Source organism: Filicampus tigris, chromosome 13, assembly GCF_054856515.1.
Source record: "Filicampus tigris isolate MCC_2025a chromosome 13, RoL_Ftig_1.0, whole genome shotgun sequence".
Lineage (NCBI taxonomy): Eukaryota > Metazoa > Chordata > Actinopteri > Syngnathiformes > Syngnathidae > Filicampus > Filicampus tigris.
The window spans coordinates 17315655-17342895 of record NC_141229.1 but is presented as its reverse complement, the minus strand read 5'-3'; the positions used below and the strand labels follow the sequence as shown (position 1 = coordinate 17342895).

General features: G+C 39.5%; 1 protein-coding gene across 1 annotated transcript in view; it reads left to right on the top strand.

Annotated features, from left to right (window-relative positions):
* Window positions 1-26662, top strand: part of babam2 (BRISC and BRCA1 A complex member 2) — a 91487-nt gene extending 64825 nt beyond the window's left edge. The window contains exons 8-12 of the mRNA XM_086050415.1: window positions 8099-8198; window positions 23290-23360; window positions 23505-23587; window positions 23703-23856; window positions 26034-26662. Of these exons, the coding sequence (XP_085906541.1) occupies window positions 8099-8198; window positions 23290-23360; window positions 23505-23587; window positions 23703-23856; window positions 26034-26097 (472 nt within the window). The 3' untranslated portion in view covers window positions 26098-26662. The remainder of the gene's footprint in view (window positions 1-8098; window positions 8199-23289; window positions 23361-23504; window positions 23588-23702; window positions 23857-26033) is intronic.
* The last annotated feature ends 579 nt before the right edge of the window (window positions 26663-27241 follow it).

Sequence of the window (27241 nt, the reverse complement as noted above, 5' to 3'; positions counted from 1 at the left end):
AATGGAACTATTAAAGCAATTTCATCCACCTCAATACATGTAAACAATGTGAACTTAGCTTGTCATTTTGCTAACAACCACGAGCAACGCAAACTACACAGCACAACATTCGCTTGTTTTTAAGCTTCCTTTTTCGTTCCTAGGCGGTCGAAGCGACTGCATATGTTATTTTCTGTCTTTAAAAGATGGTTTCGTGCTTTGTCATGGGCCAAGTCAAGCATAATTCTGAGGTTTGGAAAATGTATTGATCAGCCTGATAAAGGGAATCTGCATGTAGGAATTAAAAATTAAATTTAGGAAGTAGAAATTAAATGTACCGTTATACACGTTTGTGCCGCAAGTCGCATCTGCTTGCAAAATCACATATTTGTATGTGATTCTATTACTAGCATGGGCATTCAATAATGAATGATTTGGGGGATATTAAGAGTTACTATGAGTTTCGAGGAATATTTAAAACCTGCCAGGAATGTCAGTGCTCACTCAGAAAGGCTGCATTTTTCGCCAACTTCAGCATTGTCACACTGAGGTCCACAGCTAAAATCAATGCTTTCATTTTGTCTGCTACACGGGAACCCCTTTGTTCGATTAGCTGACAAGTTTCTGTGAAAAATATCCCAAAACAAGCTTATATGTGCCAAAATTCCAAAGTGTTCTGCAAGTTGACCCCTCAAAATTGCCGTGATGTTTCTAACTACACTGCACTAAAAATCTACGTTAGTACGTCAGTTGTTTTTCATGAATTTGGCAGGATTTTAGTGGTGTTTGAAGTGCTCATGTTTTTTTTTTTTTTAGAAAATTCCACCAAGATGGCGGCCACTTGTCATGTTGCTCATAATAGGAGCATCCCCAAAGTTGTTCACAAGCATGGATTGGACAATATTCACCTCTTTGGGAACAACAGTGTGAGTAAATAGACCAAAAGTTTAAAGGTGCCCTTCCACATAATACGGTTTTCCCCCCACTGTTTTATGCATAACATATGTCAAAATTAGTCTGTGACCTGTGCGTGGAATGTATGCAGTTTGTGGATTGGATGCAATTGATAATAAAAGGCAAAATACTTACAAAATGAAGGGTTTAGAAATTCAGACCATTGTGACAAAGGATCATGACTCATTATTGAAGTACATGCGCTCTTTGTGGTTGCTACATGCCCAATCAACTCAGGAATAAATGACTGACGGCGACGACGCACAGCGTCTAAAACGTTCTACTGCCAATCTCAGACGAGTTGAAAAATGTACTGCTTCAGTTTGTTTTGGGAGAAACTCCTAAGCATTTTGGAACCAGAATTTTCGTCTTTTCCAGCACATTCCTAAATGTTCACACACACACATGCACAAAACATATTTCCAGGTTTTAAGCAACACATCTACAGATTCACACACACATTGATCAGTCCCCTCTGGCAGCATCACCATGTAGGTGGATTTAACAAAAAAAAAAAAAAAGAAACAGGGTTATCCAGGTCCTGAAGAAGGAAGCAGCCCCAGACCGTCACACTACCACCGCCATGTTTGACTTTTGGTTGCTTTTTCTGAAATGCTTTTTTACATTTCTGCTAAATATAAGAGAGTGACAATCTCTCATCTGTTTGTGAATTTATTTGCATCGGGACCTTTTTTCACAGCTTATTGATTTTTGGCTGGTTTCATTTTGTCAGACATGTTCTGTTTAAGTGATTCCTTGATTGATCAAGTCTGGAGGTAATCAGGCTTGTTGTGGTCATTAAAAATGTCTCACATTTATCACTGATCTAAATAGGAGAAACAATAAGATACAGAAACTTCCTCAGCAAAAGGAAAAGTCAAACGTTCATTTCACTAAAGTCCTATATGCATAATCTTTTGAAATCCAGCATACATGAAAGGAAAATATTCACAACTTTGCACACTGTAGACTGTGCTCACTTTGTGGACATTGAACTACATCTCTCAAATGATTTATCATTGAAACGACACAAAGAGATTTTAGTTTATACTGTGCTTCAGAACTTGTTGGGATGGCTTTTATTTATTCAAAATGAACTGTTGCCCAGTTTGTGGATAGTTGGATGACTTAAGTGATGTCAACGACAACAAATACCTTTGGAATAAACTACAATGGATATTGTGAGCCAGACCATCTTGTCAAATTGTGGTTTGGTCGCCCAACTATTCTTTTCGATGAATGAACAAAAAAAATCCAAAATATTTAGGAAGTCTTGCCAATAAACCACAAGTGCAAAGGAGAGGACAACGCATTTTGACTTCCTTTAGATATCAAACTCAGATGATACAATGCGTTTTTGTCCAAACGAAGCATTGCTTTGGTTCAAGTCATCATTAAGACTCTTAAATTTACAAATTTTCTTGTGCTTGTGCTTGTGTGGCTCCTGCTACAAGTATCTTATCAGCAAACACATCGATTTTTTTCATGTTCGCTTCTCTTTTACCTGATTGTACCATGCCCATGAGATGAGCTGGATACATCTCTCCTTCCCCCAGAAAACCTGCTGCATTGCATAAAAGAATCGAGTGGGCACCGTCTCTGCCCCCAAACCAGATTTAGGAGCCCAGAAAACTCAACATAGAGAGACAGTTTTAGGCTGCAGTGCACTAATGTTTGTGTATCTGCATTTGCCTTTAGGTGCCGGCTCGCATGTTTGTGTGTTCTGGATGCTGATGTGTGTGTGTTAGGTGTACGTGCCTGTGTGTGGGTGAACCGTTTTCTGTGTCCCTTCTTCAGGGTCTGTCAAGGTGTTTTAGAGCCTTTGAAAATCGTTGCATTTCGATCAGATACTTTTCAAGGTTTTGTAAACATCTAGACACTGTCTGAAAATTGTCAGTCTGATTAAATAAATGTAGTGCTAACCAACAAACCCGTATGACACTACTCACCACCATTGCAGACACTTATCTCACTCTCAGCCACTCAAGTCACCCTGTCACTCTTCCTCTACCTTGTCTCCTTGAAAACTTCTGAATTATGTTTTATTTTCGTGTGCTTTCAGGCATGGCGTTTCACATTGCATTGGCCTATCAAGATCTCTCTTATAGCGTGTGTTTGTGTGTGTGCGTGTAACTAACCATATATGAGATGTTTTGTAAATCAAAAACAGAATATGTTGATGTGCAAATCCTTTTTCAACCTACTGTATATTCAATTAAAACACTACGAGGATAAGATACTGAACGTTGAAACAGTTTTTTTTTTAAATTTTGCAAATACTGTATTCACTCATTTTGAATGTGATGCTTGCAACACATTCCAAGAAAGCCGGGACAGGGGCATGTTTACAACTGTGTTACATTACCTCTTCTTTTAACAACACTCAATAATCATTTATGAACTGAGGACACTAATTGTTGAAGCTTTCTAGATATTCATTTTTGCTTGATGTACAGCTTCAATTGCTTAAAGCGGAAGTCAATGCAAACATTTTTTTTTTAAAGAATATGTTCTATGCAAGCCCACTAGTTGAAACAGGGCTTTCTTATAAATATTGCGTTTGTGCAATAAGTGTTAATGCGCTCGTTTTTAGCCATCTCTGGAGGCGGCCATTTTGTCTTCTGTCGACTGAAAATGACGTCACAACTGCTCACAACGACCAATCACGGCTCAGATTAGAAAACAGGTCAGCCGTGATTGGTGGGTGTGAGCAGTTGTGATGTCATTTTCAGTCGACAGAAGACAAAATGGCCACCCCCAGAGATGGCTAAAAACAAGTGCATTTTGCTGCTTAACTTATTTTCCACAAACGTAAAATTAATCAGAATGCCGTGTTTCAACTAGTGGGCCTGCTGGGAACATATTCTTGAAAAGAATATGTTTGGGTTGACTTCCGCTTTAATAGTCCAAGGTCTCCACTGTTGAGTTTTGCACTTTATAATGCGTCACATATTTTCAATGGGAGAAAGGTCTGGGCTGCTGGCAGGGTATTCTAGTTCCCGCACTCTTTTAATACAAAGCCACACTGTTGGAATGTGTAGAATCTGGTTTGGTATTGTCTTGCTGAAATACAGTAAGTAGGATCGTCCCCGAAAAAGACATTGCTTGGATGGCAGCAAATGTTGCTCCAAAAGCTGGATGTCCCTTTCAGCGTTAATGGTGCCCACATCGTTCTGCAATTTACTTAGAGTGAGAGTTGTAACTTGCATTTGTATATGCAGCGACAAACTGCATTTACTGACAATGGTTTTCCAATCCTTTACGCAGTGAATGTGTTTTTTAATGCATTGCCGCCTGAAGGATCGAAGGTCATTCAGTGTTGGTTTTTAGCCTTGCCGCTTCAATGCAGAGATATCTCTACAGATTCACTGAATCTTTTGGTGACGTTATGGACCGTAGATGATGAAATGCCTAAATTAGTTTCAATTGTACATTGAGAAACGTTGTTCTTAAACTGTCGGACTATTTGTTCTCACGGTTGTTCATAAAGTGGTGAACCTCGCCCCATACTTGCAACTGAGCCTATCGGGGATGGGCTTTTTATCATGCTCAATCATGACACTCATCTATTTCCAATTCACTAGTTCACCTGTGAACTGTTCCCAACAGGTGTTATTTGAGCTTCCTAAGTCTTGTTGCCCCTGTCCCAACGTTAGTGGAATGTGTTACAGTCATCAAATTCAAAATTAAAGTAGAGGAAAAAAAAGAAAAACAAAAAGTTTATCACTGTCAACATTAAATATCCAGTGTTTGTAGTGTGTATTCAAATGAATACAGGTTAAAAATGATTTGCAAATCATTGTATTCTTTTTTCATTTACATTTTACACAACATCCCAACTTCATTGGAATTGGTGTTTGTAAGTCCCTTTCTTATCATAAGATAGTGCACTCTTTGTTAACGAATGCATGATGATAGTTCAACCGATGGGCTTTTATGCTACTTTAGAAGCTTACTTGTCTCCCTCAGATGTTGGTCCAATTTCACGTTGGCTGACCTTAGGGCCATTTCGCTTAAGAACTTCCATTGGCGGATGTTTACAGAAATCTGTCAATTTCAAAACTCCTTTTGTCTTACAATGTTCTCTGTGCCTCGTTAACATAATTACCCATGTGACTAAAACCTATTGTTAATGATATACTAATCATCATGACTAATTAGGCAGCAATCAAAACTTTCCCTCCGCTGACAACAAAGTCAGAGGAGTGTTTCTTTTCGTCAACAATACATCAAAGGTTTGTTACAAGTTAATATTTCGACATCATTTTGTACAGGGCTGTGGGCACTTGAAGCATAATTGTTTAACTTTACAAATGGGATGTACATTTTCATTCCTTATTGGCATCCAGTATTAGTCAGATAGGAGCATATGGGATCCTGGGAAGCCACCACAGTTTTTTAGGAAATGAAGAAGGTAATTTAAATGGAAATGTTGCTGTTTTGAAACGTCATCTGAATTTACTCTTTTGCTTTATCTTTCACGTTGGTTGATTCATGATTCATGTCTGCACCCTTTGCAACAGAGCTATTTACTGCTCTCGCAGTGTCACTGTATGCACACATATTACACGCACACACACACAAATCCCCCCCATAAACAAACAAGCTGAGCCTCGTCACCATCCACCTGAGTCACAGAACATAATCTCTCTGGTTGATGAAGTCACAGGCAACCCTGTCACATTGAGCACGAGTGTGTGTTTGTTTTCATATGTTCATGCACACTGGTACTGTAAATATGTCATACAGTAAGCCGCATTGCTCAGAGGGGTCGTGCCAGGCACCACGTTTGCATGACTCCAGCCTGTGTGGGTAGTGGGGAGAGCCGTGCCACCAGTTAAGACTCTTAACTGGGCCGCTTGGAAAGTAAAAGTTTACTGTACACTCATTCTGAACACTCAGGTCGACTAGCACAGGAGACTGTTTTTTGGAACAATCCGATACAGCATTGTAGTCGTTGTAAAGGGAGTAACAGAAGGTCCGGTATCTTGATGGTCGTGGTGACGACTTTGCCGGGCCCTTCAAGAATCCTTCCAGGACTGCATGAAGGTGTGGTAGTGGGAAACCGTTGGACTATGGAGGGATTATTTTGAAGGAGAAAACATAGTTTCTGTTGGAATTTGAAATATCTAAACTTTTGTTATAGCATTCCTGGAACCTTTCTGACACACCTCGTACAGCAGAGGCACAACTGCTTTTCCATGTGAACCATGCCTGTAAATGTTTATAAATGTAATATTTTCAACTCTTTACTTTTATGCAGAGTGACGACAAAGTAACGAGTATTGAGTGGCTTAATCTCTGTGCAAATTAGTAGTTATGATTACTATGAGGGGGCCATCAAACTACCAGTTTTTAAAACACGGGCTCACTATGGCAATGACGTGACCATTATAAACTCAATTTAGTTATGTTCTAAAATTACATGTTAAAATTACACAGACGTTTCTCCAATTTGTAGCCTTAAATGACTGATGATGAGTTAAGGAACTGTTCTTAAGATGTCGGACTTTGATTTATATTATAATTAGAATGCTGTTTAAGTGTTTGCTGTGTGCCTTAGTTTTACTTGTTATTCTCTTGGGGCGTAAAGCCAAGTCTGTTGTTTTTTTGTTTTGTTTTGTTTTCATTTTAATGTATGTCATTAAAATAAAAAAATTACAATGCTTTTATTGTTGTCTAATCACAGGAGAATATATGTGAATTGAGCTTACTCGGTAAGTCATATTTTTTGGAGATGGACCTCAAATGACCACTGTCTAATTAGTCTCCTTTTGAAAGAGGGTTGTAAAAGCAAAGCATATAACCCTTTGACACAAATGAGTGACGAACAAATCACTGTATTTTGTTCCTCGGTCTGCATTTCCATTTGAATGATGCAACGCTATTCTTAGAACTGTGGGTGGATAGATGGGCATTATTTAGATTTTCCCTTTCAAAGGCTTGTCTTTTCACTGCTGTGAGCAATTTCCAATCGAATGTTGGTTGGTGTATGGTAAAATGCACAGGCTAATGCTAATTATGTGCACAAAGCCTACTGTAAATAAATAGCGTCTTTGAAATGCTCAACAAGAGACAAAAAGCCGCTTCATACCAGCATGGGTGGATTTCCTTTGAAAAAGACCTTGTTTCGACTGCAAACAGGTTAAACTGCAGGGTGTGATGCGATGTTGTCATGACAGAGCAGCAGATGAGGAACCAGCAGTTTTGACAAAGAGGAGTATTCAGAGTTGCATCAGCTCTCGTCAAAACTATGAGTCCAGTCATTGCTGACCTTTTGCTGAACTCTATTACAACATGTTTCCCATAAAGATTTGGGTGATGACGCTAAGGTAAAACAGATGATTCTGTGCTCCACCTTCCTCCCTCTTACTCCCACAATCATACTTTATTTTTGATACTTTACAGTTCTCTGCAACCTTGGTTTGACCTCAGGTTTACAGTCAATCAAGATTAAGAAGAAAAAAATGTGGGAACGTACTGACGTCTGCCAATGCATTGCTGCTCTGGGGAAATTTGTGGTCATGACTGGCCTGTGACTCGCGTTTACACGAATTGTACTATTTTTATTGATTTTATATTGTGGAAAAATTAAACATTCGTCAAGGTATATGTGATGTGACATTTAGCGTAATGTTGCAGACCGTTATAGTCATACAGTACATCTTTCTATGGATCCTTAACTACAATTGTCCACTTTTTCTCTGCTTTATAAATGACATATTTTTAAATGGCCCGTGACCATCTTGCTATAATGAAGAATATGATGAAAATCGAAAGCAGCAGCAGAAAATGAAATAAAAGCCACTAAGCGTCTCTTTCAGACCTTTAACTCGTCCTCGGGGTATTCCATTTTTATTTTGCCCCAGATGAGAGAAAAATGAGGGAGTGACAACCTCGGTTGGTTAGTCATTGGGGGACTGCAGCAGCAGATTTCCTGATTAAGCGAGCATGCACCAATGGCTAATGGAGCTGTGCTACTAGACAGATATGATGTCAATACAAAAAGAGTGAAGGAGAATCAAGTTAGAAGCCTGAGTTGAGTCTTTGATCGCTGAGTGTTTCTATCCAATGCACTTTATCATGTAAAGTCGACAGTGAATGTTACTTGTTGTCTTATCCCGAAATGTCTAACTACCATCTGTCCTTTTTTTTTTTCAAACAGTGCTCTGGGAGGTGCCTCTGCACTTCATATCCCAGCATTCCCTAGCGGAGGATGCTTAATTGACTACGTCCCTCAGGTGTGCCAGTTACTCACCAACAAGGTAAAAATGCTTTCACTGTACACACTACACAGTATTAATTTATTTTTTATTTATTGAGCAATTACCACTTAGTGTCAATGTACAAGTACTGTCTTTGAATCGAAGCAAAATCGCTTCACACACGCAGTGACCCTGCATAGCCAAATGAGTCGGCAGAAGCGCTTTTAGATTCAGAGATACGAGGCAATAATAGTTCTCCAGGTCAAACTTATACCCCTTTCATCAGTTAAAAGTTTTCGTTTTAATGAAATATTGGAAAGTGTTCAAAAATTGCATTTCGTAAAAGATACTTAAATAAGTCAGTAAATATCGCAAAACAATCACTCATTACTTTTCTGTTGTCATAGATATCCACGCTGGGAATCACCAACATACGAGTGTTCATATCAAGCTGACGATTCCCTTCCGTCATGTCACAATTCTTTGTCATTATGACTCGTTGGGCTGGCAAAAATCGGCTAACTTGGCTTCTTCTAATGTGTCACCCGGTCAAACGAAATATAAACATTTTGTGTGTTGATGCCAGTTTGCCCAATTTGGGGCAGCTTCCCATAATTATCATTTTGGCCTTAATTACTGGAAATTTGCAAAAACATTTTCTCTGACCGTCTCACACTCTAGTTCCTGCGATCCTTCTGCCGGGGCTCACATCTTCTAATTTTCCTTTTCGACGAGAGCGTCCCAGGACTTTAAGTTGTCGCTTCTCAATGGTCGAGAGCAGATGTTTATCGGTGTTGAGATACTGAAGGACCTCATTGGTGACATGATCGACGTAGGAGATTATTAGTATTTGTCAATGTAAAACACATTTCTGCGGCTTGGATGTTTCTTTGAGTTTCCGTGTTTAGACTCAGCTTTAGCGCCACATTACAGGACCGACCACAAAAAGGTTTTGATTGGATGAAGTTTAATGTTGATCAACAGCTTTCGATCTCAGAACACAATGTACAATACAATTTTATTTATATCGCGCATTTCACAACAGACAACAACAAAATAGCCATAATACAACAAGTGAAATAAATAAATTAACAAAAAACACTATCTACCGTAAAAAATATGAATATGGTAGTAACGGTAAAAACGTCCTTTTCCGCCAACAGTAAGAAGCCACACACAACACTGCAGTTTGTTCTCTTGAGCACACCTCATGCCTGCCCGGGGCCCCAACAACAAACAACAACAAACTCTCCCGCATCAATGTCTGACAGTGTGTGCAACCCGAAAGTGCGAGTGTGTGCTTTCAGAGCAGAGCACGACCTTTCCCTAATCCCTAACCATGTCACGACCGTTAGTGGAGCTAATCCAAAGCATGCACATTTGATAAGAATGCACTGTCAAAACTTTCCGTATTCACTACACATGTATCTTATCATATCTTTGCACCCATGGTATATCTGCAAGCTACAACGCTGAACTTGCCTCAAAACTACAGGGTGTATATTTCTCCATTAAATTTTTTTTTTTTAATAATGAATTTTATTTGTAATGTACTTTTTATTTCAGCAATCTCAAAGTGCTGCAGAATAGTAAATGTGACATTAATAAGGCAACAGACGCAAATGTCAATTACCCGTGTAATGGATTAGATGATCAATAGGATAATCCAATCTAAAAATAGATGCGTTTGCGACAGCCCTAATTATGAACTCATATTAGGCCGGGAATCCACAGGATTTTCCAGAAACAATCTCCGTGAACTCTAGAATAGCAACTAAATACTGGTTGGTTTATTGGTGTTTGTTCGAGTAGTGTAGTAGGCTTGCAAGTCAAAGGAAGCGTGTCTTATGTACCCATTCATATCAGTGGTAATACTGTAATGAATAATAATAATGATGTAATGAGTAGTGTAGCGCAGTGATAGATATATCATTGGAAGGCTGAGATCATTCTCTTTTTGATTATGCCAAAACCTCATTTCTGAAATATGGGTCATCAGAAATGGCTCTTCAAGATATAGTTTACTGCCGCGATACCACAAAACGTGTGCCCAATCAAGATTGTTTTTTCTCAAGCCTATGTTTGTGTTGACGTGCGTTTGTGCATTCATGCACATGTGTCCGTCATCTGCCCATGTGGGCGCTCTGGCCAACATCCACAGGCCGTCTGAGCGCTCCTTGGTCTCCGTAGGTTGACAGGTAGGTCTGCCGTGTAGACTGGATGTAATGCCATTTATCCTGAGGGGAAGTCAACATGCATCCCCACCCCCGCCCATGCATAAACACGCACACACAAAATGAGCATTGCTTCAGATGTACCCTTTCCGTTTACCTGGATTTCCACGTGATGGAGTCCCCGAATGACCTGGGTCCCTCTGGTTCTTTAATTCTAGCAGCATTAGAGCTGATCAAGAACACAGCACAGTACAGCATATTTAACAGTTGTTTTGCCGTAGAGCATGATTGTAAAATATTGTAATGTTTTGCAACACTGAGAGAATGAATGAATGCCCCAAATCAATGCTAAAACCTGAAATCCATAGCTATCTTAAGAACATCAGAACCAGTCAATCTCCATTTATCAAACCATACGTACAGCTCATAAGTCTTTCTTCTGTTTCCCCTTAATTGACTGTGCGCAAACAGGCTCAACTTGAAGTGACATTATCTTTACTCAAATTGGTCATCTTGAATTCTCATTGTGTGAGAAAAGAGAAGTGAGCGAACATGTTTTGTTAACATCTTGTTTTCCAATGTTTCTTGTGTAATCCATCCAATACACAAATATATTCTTAAAACATCTCTAATAAAGAAACTTAAAACAGTACCAACCGTCTTTCTTTTCTTAAACTTGAGAACCTGTTTGTAAGCAGGGTTGACGTCAACCTTTAGCCTGTCACAAAGTGACATGAAACAAATCACTTGATATTTGCAGACACTGGTTGTTGGTTGTGTTTTTTTTTGTTTGTTTTTTTTGTTGTTTTTTTTTGCCCTATGGTGGTCTACAGCCAAATCAGAGGAATCATCAGAAAACGTCATTTCTATTTTATTTTTATTATTATTATATTTTTTATTTTATTTTATTTTATTTTACAATGAAACTACAACTCCTGGCAAATGTTCATTCAGTTGTTTAATTTTCTAGAAAACAAAAGCAGATCACAGACATGAGACGAAACTAAAGACATTTCAAATGTCTTTCAACGTTTGGGCTTGCATTGGACCTGCATTGGATTAGGTCTGCTTGTTAGTCTGCAATTAAACAGGAGTGATCACACTCTGGAGGGCTGTTGCACCAAGTGGACTAACATAAACTATGGCTTCAACGCAAGAGATATCAATGAAACAATATTTGAAAAGAGAAAATCCTCTGCGAAACAAATGAAAAACAAATGGGAGGTAACTGGAGTCAACACTTGTGACCGAACTGCAAGAAATCTCCCAAAGTAAATGGGATATTTCACATACAGAAAATCAAACAAATCCCAGGGCAAGGCATTGACCTGTCAAACTAATCTTGCAAAAGTAATCAGAGAAAGTTGGAGCCAAATTGATGATCAGTTCTGTTTATCACTCATTAGGTCCATGCCTCTGAGACCTCCAGTTGTTATAAAAGTCAGGGGTGGAGCAACAAAGTACCAGGAGTGTGTAGAAGTGTTTTTTTTTTTTTTGTGAGTCCATATTTTTTTCCTCAGATTTGAATGATTCCATTTTTTCCCTCTGTGGGGTCTAAACAAGTAACTGTGACTAACACATTTTTTTCTTGATTTCTTTGAGTGTTTCTTAAAGCCAGAACATTGCAATTTGAAATGACTTTAGTTTTGTGACATATCCGTGATCTGCTTTTTTTCTACAAAATCAAACAACTGAGTGAAAATCTTCCAAGTATGGTGTTTCCATAATTTTTGCCAGGGGTTATATGTTTCAATTCTCCAATTTTTTAAAAGTCCAGAACAAGTACAATATCAGCATGTGAAGTCCTTCAACCAGGTACACACATAAAGGTATTTCAGATCTTAAAAGATTTTTTTTTTTTTTTTTTTAAATCTGTGACAGACCCTACACAAAGATAGAAAATCAGGCATTTAATACTTTTGGCCGTACTGTGTCTGGTGTGCTCTGATAATGTCAACACTGAGCTCCACACACACGATTCTCTTCCACCACCAAATTCCTCAGAGGCAGAAATCTCACATGAGCACACGTAGTAACCTCGCAAAAATGAAGAAGAACAGAAGCTCCCGGACATGCGCAGATGTTACTCGTATGTTTCCTACAAGGACTGAAGGCGGAGCGTTATAAAATGGCAACGTTGACAAGAAAAGACTTGTTTAACAATCGTGCCAAATTTGGATGAATTAAAAAAAATGCCAGGTATACAGAAACTCCAAATCCAATGAAGTTGGAACATTGTGTATAAAAAGTAAATAACAATAGAATACAATTTGCAAATCCATTTCAACCTATATTCAATTTGATACACTACAAAGACAATTTGTATTTATTTAACTTATTTACTGCCATTGATGAATTTGTCTTTTCACAGCCTTGCCATTCATTCCCAGGAACTTATATTTCTTTTTTTTTTCAAACGTTAGGGTAAAAGAGGGCCTGAAAATGTTCACGTTCTTGAATGAGTTCATGTTCAAACTGAGAACCCATTTTTTATTTATTTATTTATTTATTTTTATTTATATATTTTTGGGGGGGCAAACATTCATTCATTTTGATTATGATGCCAGCAACGCATTAAAAAAAAAAGAGAGGACAGAGGCAACAAAATTACTGGGAAAGTTGAAAGAATGCAATAGGGAAAAAACCCTAAAAAACAGGTTAATTGAAAACAGGTATCATTATTGGATATAAAAGGAGGATCCCGGAAGGCTCAGTAGTTCACAAGCCAGGTTGGGATGAAGTTCACCATTTTGTGAACAACAGCGGGAGCAAATAGTCCAACATTTCAAGAACAATGTTTCTCCATATACAATGGCAAAGAATTTACGGATTTCCTCATCTACAGTCCATAATACCATCAAAAGATTCAGAGAATGTGGAGAAATCTCTGCACGTAAAACCAAGACGCATGACCCTGAACAGAAAGCTAATGAAAATTCCAGATGTTATTACCAGACCTTATTTTGCTGCCTGCTGCACAGCAACTGCATTGTTGTGTATCACTTACAAACCCCCTTTTTTGTTTTTTTGCCAACCATCATAAGACATCAAAGAAATAATGCATTCCAATAATTTCTTTTAATGATTGATTTAATGATTGAACATAGACAGTTTTGCTTTCATTTTGGAATCATAATCTTTCAAATCAGTGCCCATAGGAAAACAAAAGTCACTGGCTATCAAAGGAGTGTTGCAGGATTCTGCTTCCAATTTTTTACTTTTTGGTTTCGCTTTAGTTGTGCATGATCAAGTTTGTTGCTTTTGTTTTTGTTTTTGTTTTTGTTTTTGTTTTTTTCCCCCGACAATACTGGCCGTTTGTATCTTCAGTAAGCTGTTATGGGGATTAAGGTGATAGATACTTAAACTTTACCTCCGTTGACCCATTTCAAAGTATTGATGGGGAAACGGAGCAATATTGTAAAGTTTCAGAAATATCCGGTGTTACCATTTTTGTGTCTATTCTTGTAATAAAAATAATCCCCCTAGATCATTTTAATGGCCGCCGCCATGTTAGGAACAGATGTGACGTCAAGTGAATGACTGGGCCATCCCATGCACCCACCAGTTATTGAATGATACACCACATCGCTTGCCTATAGGTGCAAATCTGTCTTTTCTTTTTTTTTTTCTTGCTAGGTGACCCTAATAAGCCGTCGTAGAAAAGGTCCAATCTGGTGCTCACATGACTGTTTTCAGTACGCTTGTGCACTTATGCACATCTTATGGGCACGGCTGATAAGAAAGTTTTAAAGATCGAGAGAAACCAAAATTAAATTTCGATTAATCGTCCAACCCTACTCTGAAGGCCAGATATCTTTGCCCTCCCATTCCTTCTCAATGTCATTTATAGTGTGTCAACCTTGGAAAGGGCAAGAAAAAAATTGCCCCTAATAGAATTTGATCTAGAACCTAAAAAAAGATAATAATAATTGAACCACAGTCAAGTACAATGTCATACAAGAGCTCAGCATACTTCAAAGAGCGCATTTTGGCAAGCTTAAAAATTCTAACTCTGCTCTGTTGGTAACTCTGGCACTCTTCACCCCCTCTCTATTAGTCTCCCAGTAATCAGACTCAGTGCAAATGTGTTTGTTGCATTAGAGCCGACATAACATTTGTTACACATGCTCAGTTAGTTTAAAGTCCTTTGCTTTGCTGTTGGTCTAAATTCATTTGAATCACTCATAACGGGCAAATGCATTATGGGTTCATGTGTGTATATTTAACCAGATGTCATCAGCTCTTACATACCCATGCAATTGCTCTGATGTCAGATATCAGGTCAGTTGCTCTTTAGTCTACAAAAAGAGGGGATGATGACAATGTTTTTTTGACAGAGAAATGTCTTCATCAACACAATATGAAGCACTTTTGGTGATGTTATTTCTACATACACATACACGTGCACACTTACAAGTACAAACATAGCACCGTAAATAGATGCATTGGATGCAGTCATGGGTGCGGGCAGATGAGAATACCTAAAGACCCACATCACCTGTGTTGCATCACTACAGGATCAAGGCAGCCAATAAAACAACAAATCACAGTGAGGTGGAGGTGGGAAATCTTTTTGGGGGGGCAGTATGAGTGTGATCGTTAGCCATAGTCACTTCGCTGGAAGCAGCCATGCACACATGCAGTCGATATAAAGCCTAGACACCCCTGTGGCCAGGTGCTTTTGGTATTTAAAAAATAAGACAAAGATAAATAATTTCAGAATGTTTTCCACCATTAATGCTACTCAATTGAAGAAGAAAAAAATTAAAGGAAAAATGGACCAATGTTGTATCAGTGTGACACATCTGGATGTGGCAATATTTGCCCACTCTCTTGCAAAAAAACGCTTCCAATCTGCCAGATTGTGATGACATCTCCTATAAACAGCCTTCTTCAAATTTCCCCACATATTTTTGGTTAGATTCAGGTCTGGAGTCTGGCGGGATCATTCCAAAACATTCAAGTCACTGTTAAATCAGTTATAGACTTGTTTGTATGTACTTATGTTTGAAGATAATTGCTTAAAAATTTACCGTGAACCGATGTATTAGTGAATTGTGGCGATAGAGTGTTAAATTGTTTTTTTTTACCTTTGCTGTGCTCCTTCCTCTTGGCAGCCTCTGCCTTTTTGATCAGTTTATTGTGGGACGACAGTTCTTGTCAACGACATCCTTCTGGTGCTGTTGGATCTCTCTGCGAACTATGGCTTGTGTTGTAAAATGTGATGACAAAAATGTGGTTCATGTGAAGCACTTTATAAATAGTGCCAAGTGAGTTCTGACTTGCATTTAACGTGAGTTTGAATGTGATTGGTTAATTCTGAACATAGCCACATCCCAAGTGTTAGGCTCACTTGTGTAACTATATTATCTCTGTTGTTTATTTTCACCCCTTCTCCAATTGATTGTAAAGGATATTGGTCACATTAATGGTAGAAAAGACTTTGAAATAATTTATGTAGGTCTCGTTTGTTTATACCATGAAAAAACTGCCATTTGAACAGGTTAGTGAATATGTGGCCTTGCATCTTTTGAGAAAAGCTAAACATCTGCTTGTGTTGCCCCCTGTAAACAATTGAGCAGGGAGCACAGCATGTCTGTGGTACAGCTTTTGCAAGAGGAGACTCAACACACACTCACAATCGGAGATTACCACTAGAAAACTGCATTATTCATGCATATTGTGTTGAATAATAATTGCAGTGCAGTAGTTGGTGAGTAGGTGAAAGCAGGACGTAACTCTTGTCTACAGCATTACCGTTGTCCTTGACTGATTTCTACCTTTGAAAGCAGGCTAGGAATGTTCTGTTCTAGCTTGTATATTTTTTAAAAAAAGGTGATACAGAACTAGAGTCGGGCCCAGCAAAGGAGCTTCAAGTCCGAAGGACCTGCCCCAAACCTGCCCATATTTTGTCTGTAAAAAGCCTTGACAGAATGTAAGAAAACATGAGTGACCCCATCAGAACGTCAGAACGTGACAGGCTGACGGGTAACATCCTGGCATCCATGGCAGACCTCAGGTCGAACTGTAGTTCGCCTTGGAGCCAGTTAAGCAGCTCCTTCCCCCTTGGCTTGTCACAGATAAGCCATGAGAAGAATTTGCAGAAGAAAAAAAGGAGAAGCCTTACCCATTATTAGCGTTATTGGCCATCGGTCTACTTATGTCTAATTTGGTGAAAAAGGTCGCTATAAGGACATACATCGTCACATTGGAGGCAGTTGCTTGGGGGGACTTTGATGCCATCAAGAGCCTGCAATTACTTTGGGGGCATGTCGGCTGGATCTTTGTCTCGTGGCAAAGTATGTTGTTTTGTTTGACACAGTACATCGATCACTAGTTTAATGGTGTAAAACGTCTTTCATGAAATGGTTCGTGTCCAGATAAACTCGTCTTTATGACCCGTCGAAGCTTTTCGAGCTCGCCCTAGCTTGCTATCTGCTAACAAAGATACGAGTTTGTTTACCTCACATCGCTCAGCAAAATGTTCTGTAGTGTTCCATTAACGTATATGAAATTTGTATACCTATATAATTAACAAATTCATGTTGAACAGCAGTGCGAAGTAAATCTTGATTGAAAAGTAAAAAGTCATCAGATCATAACCTTGTATGTTGTGATGGTGTTAAGTGGTCACGAAGATTTGACAACCATTGTGCGCGTCTGCTTTCAAAGCATGTGTTTTGTGTGTATATTTTATTACAGATACTTCACAAGTGATGATTTAAATGTGAATAATTTTACATCCAAGTGAGTGCAATTCTTTAGAATTACAAAAAAAATTGTGCTTATTTTGGATTTTTTTTCAAACGGTAAGGTATCCGCCGATACTGCACAGCCAGGTAGCGGAATCGGTATTGGGGCCAAAAAGTGGTATCGGAACAACACTAGTATTGACCTAAAGTCTGTCAAAAATTGAAGTGGCCTCTTTGGAATTTTGCAATTAAAGGTAATAATTATATTCATCTCTCATGTCTGGTTTTATTGAGAGCAAATGCTGAATGGAACAATTATTCCAGAAAATTCGATCCTCCACTAAGTAGACTGGGACTTGAAGTAAAATGGTTTTGAACAGCGGACTTTGTTGTATGGTTTTAATCTGTGGATATTAAAAAAAAGATTTCTTAATTAGGTGAAAAACTACATTTGCCATTGAGTATATTAAGATGATCAATCCACGGCTTGCGAGCCGCATGCGGCTCTTTGGCAGGTTTCATGCGGTTTGTGAAGCCCTTTCCAAAAATGTGCTTAGCTGGGCACATTGCGCCATCAACCCCATTCGTTGTATATGTTGTGAGGGGTGAATGGTGCTAAAAGTTCCTTGCTATCGTCCAGGTCTTGTTTTGCTGCAAAATAATGAGCTGTTAAAATGTAATTTTGCCCGCCAGTGTAGCATTTAAGCGCACCATTTGGGTTGGTGTCACGTGGCCGATCGGGCGCCAGTATTCGCAATACCGGTGCCCAATTGGCTGCATAACCCACGTGATAATATACACGTCTGAAAAATACCCTGAGGATTGTCTGAGTTATGTAAACAAAGGCCAGCCGTGTGCGCTCGGCGCTACAGTACATTAATCTTCCAGTTAAAAAAAAAATAGACCTAATGCAAATTGAAGCACATGTTGATTGTGGACATTTTCAACGCATTTAGCGGCCCCGGGACCACCTCTGTTAGCTCGGCTTCGCAATCAATCTTCGGGCGTGACGGCTCACAATATCACTGCGTGCCATCGTCTGATAGGGAGCGGTACCGGTTGTGGAGACCTCCGATTTGGCCTGACTTCAAGCCCTTGCCCCGGACAATACATCAAAGATGCCCTCCAAATTCAAGCAACTCAGGATGCACAGAAAAAGAAATTAACAATGTGATTATTTTAATACCTATGTTGCCTTTATTCAGAGTGTTCCTGTATTTCTGACTTGATAAGCAAACAAATCACTGTCATTAGGCAGTATCACATTTCTAATGATATTAATAAGTAATATGATACTGTCAAATTAGTGAGCAGGCCGTGTACTGTGAACTTTTCTGTGATACAGTGAGGCTTATTGCAGTGCTGTGAGCTTTCACATGATATTGCAATAAATATCATACCGTGATATCAATACCGTGATAAAAGTTGAGTAGTGTTGGCTTACCAAATACGTAATGGCAAGCCATTCTGCCTGGGCATCATTCAAACCTTTCCAGGCTTCAAATCTTCAGCGGCGCTTGAGTTCCTTCCATTCAAACATCAACCAGGAATGAACTTCTCAAACACAGGTTGTTCACTTAAAGGTCAGGCAGAAAAGTACATATCGTTGTTCCCAAAATTCATGAAGCACTCATATCCACTTGCTTAAAACATTTCACGAACTACAGAGATACATACCATGAAAAACATGTTGTCAAAACATGCAAACGAGTGTTAGGGAGTGAGAGGATGCAAGAGAGCAGTTTATGCATGCTTGTGTATGCTGTGGCTCTTTGCAGTAACAGTCAAAATTGTGGCTCTTTGCGTTTGAGTGGTTGGCCACCCCTGCTTTATTGTCTTGACTTTGTTTCCTTGTTTAACCCATTAAGACCTAAAGTGCCTGACTCAACAGCTCCCCAAAACCTAAGGTTGTCTTTGGAATCGCCCTCAAAAAGCTGAAGTTTTCCTGGAAATTCAACACCTAGAAAATAATCAATATCTCACTCCTGTAGCAGATAGAAACATAATTCCAAAAGAAATTGAAAGCTTAGACATGTGGTTTTCAAACCGGTCCAAGTTTATTAATCATTACTGTTTCAATCAAAGATGTAAAAATGAATTAATTTTTTTTATCAGTGCAAGAGAAGGCACTATTTTTGATTTTTAAAAATCGAGTGGTAAATGTTATTCTGTTACAGAGACGTAGATATCGTCATTGTCCACAAACATATATCCTAACCATATATCACGTTCGACTAGTTCCACTTCGACGGCGTCCGCCATTACTGGCGGACATTACCGACATCCTCCGAGGAGTTACGACACCGTCACGTGTATATTCCGATGCATTTTATTTGCTAGAAGACCGAGAATTGGATTAAAAAAAGAAAATGACGTATACGCTCTCCCAGCATTAAAGGTAGAAACGTGCAACAGCGCTCCCGGCCTTAGTGGTAGAAATGCGGATATGCGCTCCCGTCCTTAATGGGTTAAGGCCATTTATAAATATGCCCCATTCGTCCTCATCCATGACAGCCCTCTTCTAAACCAAACTTATGCCAAACATCCTCTTTTTGCATACCAAATAATAATAATGACAATACTAATAAACCTAATTAAAAGGCATGGTTTGTGAAAGAACTGCAATTTTTTTTCTCCTAGAGCACAAGTGTCAAACTCCGGTCCTCCGAGGCCACTATGCTGCATGTTTTAGATGTTTCCCTTCTCCAACACACCTGATTCAAATCATCGGTTCATCAGCAAGCTTTGTCGGAGCCTGCTAACCATCATCCTAGAACATCTGTCTTTTCTTACATATCAGAGTTGTGGGCTTCTGCTGCTCTGCAGCCTTAACCTTGTCCAGTTATACAAATGCTCTTCTGGATAGCTAAAGAATATTGTGGCAGGTGTAACAAAATGGGTTTCATGCTGTTGCATGCCTCTTATTAATCTACTTGGCCACACTGTTTGTCTGGAGCCAGTCCCCTTCAAGGTTGGCTGGCTGGCTCTTGGCATTCTCACCTGCTCAATGGCCAACCAAGCCATGACCTTGTTGTCTGAATGGATAGGTACACCTGCCAGCATGCAGTGTACACTAAGTCGAACTCATATTGGTTTCAAATTGTAAAAAACAATACACTGGGTTTGGTTGAACTCACCAGAATGGTGCGTTTTCGTGACACTACATAAAAAAATCTCTAGAACAACCCCGTTACCTATACCATTAAGACAAGTGTGCCTTGCCTTGTTCAAGAAATAAATCAAACTGCCTTTTTAAAGACAGAGGTGACACCTGTTTATGAAAAATAAATATCTGGGAATTGTTATTGAGACTACTCTGTGGCTAGGTTCACACCACAGGTCTTAATGCTCAATTCTGATTTTTGCATTCATATTACATTATAAAGGCGACCTCAATGAACACATGCGTCGTCAAAGTGACCCGCATGCGCAGAAGAAGAGACGACCTCACTCCCGACTCACTAACGATGACGTCACATCATAACCGTGCATAATCAATGAATTGATCTGAAACGTGGCTGAATTACTACTATCACCATAAATGTCCACTTTATGCTTCATGTTTCAAGTGGGATAAAATTAAAATCAAATATAAAGTCAATAGTGTTACTCAAAACAATTTAGCAGATTTGATCCCCTGCTGCCAGCACTTTCCGTCTGCCTGTGATTTTTGGCTCCGGATGAGGTCAATGTCGGATATATGCAACCTGGCCGTTCAGACTGCGGTCACATTGAAATCGATTTAGGACCACATATGAAAACAACCCAGGTCGGATTTGAAAAAATCGGAATCAAGCCGTTCAGGCTGTCATAAAAAAATCTGATACAGGTATGGGCAAAAAAATCCGAACTGGTTCGCATTTGCCTGCGGTATGACCATAGCTTATATGTAAAGTGACAGTTCCTTTTAAGTTACATTTCTTAGATTGTATGATTGGAGCTTTAAATTTGACATCTTATTTGACTGTCAGGCTCTAAAATAAAAGACTTGATGCATGTGTGCAGGTGTGTGCACAAAGATGTCTTGTAAAGGTACTTTTTGATCTGCAATTCATCTGCCCGGTAAACTGAAAGCGACCATTACAATCTTGACCCCTGTTAATGTTTCTCCCAGCCGCTGCATTGTTGACATTCTGGGCAGGTTCACTCTGAATGCTTCTCAACTTGGATTCTTCTTACATTTACACAATGTACAAAAAAATACCACTAAACCAAGGAGTTGTAGTTTTTAATCACTCTTTACTGTCCCTTCCAAGAGTAATGCTGTTAAATTTCTCATAAAAATGTCCTATGTGCCTTTTACGGGCTAGGATTTTCATTTTCATTCATTTAACATTTCCTTGAACATCATGAACTGCCCATCACTGCTGAATTTGATCCTCAGTGCAACATGTTCTTATGAGAATTAAATGTGCGTTTAGGGCACAGGCATCAAACTCAAGGCCCGGGGGCCAGATCCGGCCCGCGACATCATTTTATGTGGTCCGCGAAAGCATATCATGTGTGTTGACTTGACATGTTTCTTTCTAATTGTCTTCACTTTTAGCACTACATATCAGATATTGCAAACATTTGTTACCAATCCCTCCTTTAAAATATCTTGAAAAATAGTTGAACAAACGATTACTGGCTTCTGATTTCAAAAGTAGTTATCCATCAATTTGTTGTTTATGTGTGATAATATAAGGCGATCATACATTTCTGTGGGTTCACAGTTGTAACGGCCCTCCGAGGGACACCATAACTATGATGTGGCCTGCGACAAAAATGAGTTTGACTCCCCTGGTTTAGAGGGTAGCCATCTTCTCGCCAAAGTCAGTCTAGATCGCTTATAGGCCACGCATGATTCTCATGAGGATAATTGTGGGTTAATTTAATGGTACTCAGTGGTGGTTCTCGAAAGTTTTACCTGGGGTGGCAGGAGGTTCAGTTGAGCGGCTGAGGTTCTACACGCATGCATGCACGCAACCAAACATTTTTTTTCCTTTAAAGGGGGAGGTTGCTGGGAGTGAATTCAAAACTGGTGATTAAAACGTTTATACAAACTATGGAGACAATTTCACAAACATTTAGAAATCAAATTTTGAATTGAGTTGTTTATAGGGCTGCAGCTATCAAATATTTTTATTTTTGAGTATCCTACTAAAAATGTTATCGAATACTCAAGTATTCGGTGTAACTATAATTTGAGAAAACAAAAAGTGAATAAGCCATTTGACTTAATTACCTTAAATACCGGTAAAAGTTTTTTGTTTGTTTTTCTTTAACACAGGAGCTTCTCAGAAGTCATTGATCGCTGCATCCGTTCTGCGCCTGCTCTGTCTTGATGTAAATGCATGGTGACATCTTTGGTTACAAACTTGAAAATGGCAACGTCCTACCCGAGATCATCTGCGACGGGGAGAACTTATTTTAAACTACTTGTGATGTTTACATCAATCTCTGCTGATCACACGGCTATAAAACAGTTGTGCCCATTTATGTCGAGGCACATGAAAACGGCAGATCAGAATCGATCATGTCACATTCATTCCGTTTGGTCATTTGGTTTAATTTTAATAGGAACACAAGGCGCCATACAAACCATGGCTGATGTGAAGATTCAATACAAGCGTGACCTCAAACAGTCTCATTGGTCCACTGTGACGTGTTAGGCAATTTCATTGGTTAAACGTTGAGCAAAAGTGTCCCTCTTAATATGACAATCATCCTGAATGAAGTCATGTTATGGTCGTGAGCATACTGTAATTGTCACCATCGTGTAAACTGTCCACAACTTTGACAGTAGGGCTAACATTGTTCACAATGTACAACAACGGTAATGTCACTGATTTGTGCTACGTTAATTGTACCTCGTCACAGGTCTTTCGCTCCATTCTGCGTGTCTTTGGTGAAGATGTTGCAAGATTGACGCGATTGAGAAACGTGCTTTTGATATGCAGGGTCCGTTACGACAATTGTGTCACCGGTGTTCAACTTGCTGCTTCGTTGGAAATGCTCCCACATTTTCAGCATTGTCATTTTTTTCCCCTCACATTTGTTTTCTCTGAAGTCGTTGTCATGTTTCCACTCCTTGAATCAAATTACGTACACATGCTTCTACCACCTTCCCTCGCGTAAATGACATGAGCGCATTGTGCTCATGCATCCCTTGAGCTTCACAATAAAATAAGCAGAAAAAAAAATGTCCACAAAACAAGATTCAGTATAATTACACCTGTAAAGCCTCATCTATCCTGTTGCTGTTTTGCTTTTAAAGTAATCCCCCTGTTTTGTTGTGTGAAGGTGCAGTATGTCATCCAAGGCTACCACAAGAGGCGGGAGTACATTGCTGCATTCCTCAGCCACTTTGGAATGTGAGTTAACAAGCGAGGATCACGTCCTCTACTCAAGGCTTCGGCGGCCATTCATTTGTCTCTGCCTCTAATCTTTTACTAGACTCCATGGTGTATATATAATCAGTGCGTGACTATGTGTGTGTGTGTGTGTGTGTGTTGCAGGGGAGTGGTGGAGTATGATGCCGAGGGATTTACAAAGCTTACCCTTCTACTCATGTGGAAAGACTTTTGCTTCCTAGTACACGGTAGGAGCATCACCCAAAGACACACAGCACCCTGTTGTCAAGCTGTGATAACCACAGCACAGCACAACTCCCTTATCAAGAAATGCCCTCATTGTGTCCGTCGTCTCCTTTGTAGTGGATCTCCCACTGTACTTTCCCAGAGACCAGCCCACCCTCACGTTCCAGTCCGTGTACCACTTCACCAGCAGCGGGCAGCTTTATTCTCAAGTGCAGAAGTCGTATCCTTACAGCCCACGCTGGGACGGCAATGAAATGGCCAAAAGGGCAAAGTAAGCACAAATGTCAATACAGGACTTGTTCACAGTTAAGGTCTCGTGGAAATTATTTAGGACAATTGTCACGAGAATATGAAGCACCGTTTTTGCCTCGATGGCCTTAGCGTGGTGAAGGTCTGAATGAAGACCTTAATTCACGCTCAATTACATGCTATTTAGTGCACTTTAATAGCAGTGAAAGTTGTAAGTATGCTTATTGTTGTTCTTCAATCAGATCCTTTGTTCGTCGAAGTCAGCATTCTTCAGATTGGAATTAGTACCAAATAAAAGCACTTTTTTTTATTTTTTTATTGTTTCTGTTTGTACTGTTTTGCCAGTATTAACACAACACTGACCGCCCTGTGGAGTGAAAAGGTCTGCACTTTACAATCAGCGCTTTAATGTCCATCAAGGTGGACTTTCTCCACCTCCTGAAGTTCTGCTGTTCGTTAGGTATACTTGCTCTCAGCTCATCCATCTTGCTGTCGAGAGACCGGACCCTGGCTAGCAAAAGGCTAGTTAGCAGTGGTTGTTTACCTTGGCATATAGCCTGCTTCTCTTGCGGCGTGTCCATTGCCGTCTTGGTCACGTCGGCTGACGGCTACTTCGTCCACTTGGGCTCGGTGCCGGAAAATCCTCGGAAGCGTTAGTGCTGCTCATAGGAGGCTAACAAGTTGCCGAAAGTAACCAACTGGGTTTGGTGCGGTCCCGGCCAGCAGAGCAGAGAGCTACTTTCTTGGCAGTTTGTTCAAGACAGACTTTTTCATTGTCCAATCACTTCTCTGCTGCTCATTTTAGATATTTTACGCTGATGTTGCCCAATTTTTGGCCACCCAACCTGAAGTCTCATTGACAGTGAATCGTCGTTGCCTTGAGTTGTGAATCGTAGCTTGTGTTGTGAAATATGCCTTGTCGTCTCATTGAACCCTTTCATGCACAGTACAACCGAGTGCAAACTCTAAATACACAAAATAGCAGCAGTACAAACAAAAACAAAAGTTGATGTCGAGAAATGTCACAAACAATTTTGCCATGGGTGCCACCATCAAAACTAAAAGCGCATGCCTTGAGTAAGCTGTTTATCGGAGCATCATTTTAAGTGGACATTAATGTCTTATGAGGTTTCTGAGAATTTGAAATGCTATTTAAGTGTTTTGTGATTATAGTATGTGCTGTATTTATGGTTTGAACTATTAATATTTGCAATTACAATCACTTTTAGGGGCGCATCAATTCTTGAAATTAGCTATTCACCGTTGGGCTCAGTCCCCTGTGAAAAGTGGAGTTCCACTGTATATCTTTTCATCTTTATTCGATACACCACATAGATATTCACACTGCGGAGTGGACAAAATACAACTGGCTTCTCTAAGAGCAAGTTGATGTCAGAAGTCAGCCAACCTTGAGTCCAATCATTGTAATACGAGTGCAGGTGCTAGTTCAAGCTGCCCTACCCTGTAAAAAAAAAAAAAAGCACACACATTTTGAGTTTGCTCTTGGCAAAAAAGCAATGCCAATGGTTTGCTTGCGTAAAGCTGGAAAGGGTTACAAAAGTATCTCTAAAAGCCTTGGTGTTATTCATCTGTGATTGGAAAGACAGATTGTCTAGCAATGAAAAAGGTTCAGGCTGTTGCTACTCTCTTGGAGAGCAATCTCTCGGCAAAGCCCAACATCTATGTTGACAAATCTGCAAAAAGTAAAACATTAAACAAGACTGGATGCCATCGGGGGCAGCACGGAGGAAGACGTTGCTGTCAGGAACAAATTCAATATTGCTGAAATGGAATGTTTTTTAAACAGGAATGCTCCAAAATGTCATCATTTTCGTGGCAAAAGGTCCCGTTATTAAAGTGGATAAGTTCACATACTTTTTCCCACCCCGCGCTGTGACATTGCCGAAAGTAACGTGCTGTGTTGTGATGTGAACATGTTATCATTTAAATTGTTTGGGTATAACTGACGATTGTTGCGACTTAGTTCAAGATCATATCTCAGCTTTTGTGATCAATTTATGCAGAAATCCAATAAGGGTTCACTTACTTTTTCTTGCACCTGTATTTTTTTTTTTTTAACCATTAACCAGCAATCGTGTCATTACAGGCTTCATTGTTTGGAATCGTTCCTTCATTAACGAACAGTGTTGCACGTTTTATATGCGATGATCTTACCTTATCCCTCCTCTTCTTCCCCAGGGCTTACTTCAAGACCTTCATCCCTCAGTTCCAAGAAGGAGCCTTTGCCAACGGGAAACTCTAGTTCCCTGCGGCCCCGTGAATGTGTTGGTACATGCCGTTGCGTTCCTGTGCGCGCTTTGTGTGCGTGCGTGAACTGAAAATCCAGCAGCAACACACTGCCCAAATTTGGTGGACATGCTGCGCTGAGAATGTTAGCGTTTGTCAAGGAAATGCTATAAATGCTAAATATTATTTTCAACACATCCACCATTAAAAAAAAGATTTTCCGACAAATTTTAGTGAGTTACTGTTTGTAGCCCTCCTAAATTCTCATGAGAAAATCCTCCACAGACTGTGTGTACATTTATGTATGTTAGCAGTAGAGCTTCAATGAATCAGTGTGTAAATTTCAGTTCGCAAACTGTAAATTTTCTGATTTCTCTACTAGGGCTAAGGCTATGCCTTTTGCATTAGTGTCCCGTCATTGATCGATCGATCGGAGCATCCCTAGTATTTATAGATATTGAAAGACATAGTGTTCAAACTTTGCTGTATCACTCTCATGTACGGAACTTAAGGCACAATATTTAACTTGTTAGTTTGCTGATAGTCACTGTAAAATAAAATTGTATTCAAGTGTAAAAATATTTCCATCCTCCGCTGTGTTTATTTCATCAATATGTTGCATGTGTTGATTTTGATCATATAAAATGTATCTCACTGATATGTTAAAACTACCATTGGTTACTGCACAATGTTTTTTTTGTCAAAATGCCTACTCAGTAAAGAGGTAAGTTACACCTGATAATTTGTCGTTGAGTTCTGCTTGATTAATCCTGTTACTGTAAAATTTGGGCTATATGGTGCATTGCTGCATAAGCTGCACACCCTTACTCATACATATGAGAGAAAACACAAACTGCCAGTGTTACCATGAAAAAGTGGAAACGGTAAAAAGTAACATTGTAGCGACAAGACTGCGAGTGATGCAAAGAAAAGTCAAAGTAAGCTGATTAATTTGTTCGCTGGAATTGATTTCATGTACAGCACAGCAATTTTAGATTGTCCAACAACTTACACACAAGATGCCAGCAGATATTGAAACCTTATGGCACCGCGACAACATGCATATCACAGTGTAATCGTAGGACAGCATTGAGTGTCATAATCTTCCCTCCCTTTGGCTCAATAATAATAATAATAATAATAATAATAATGCAACAGTA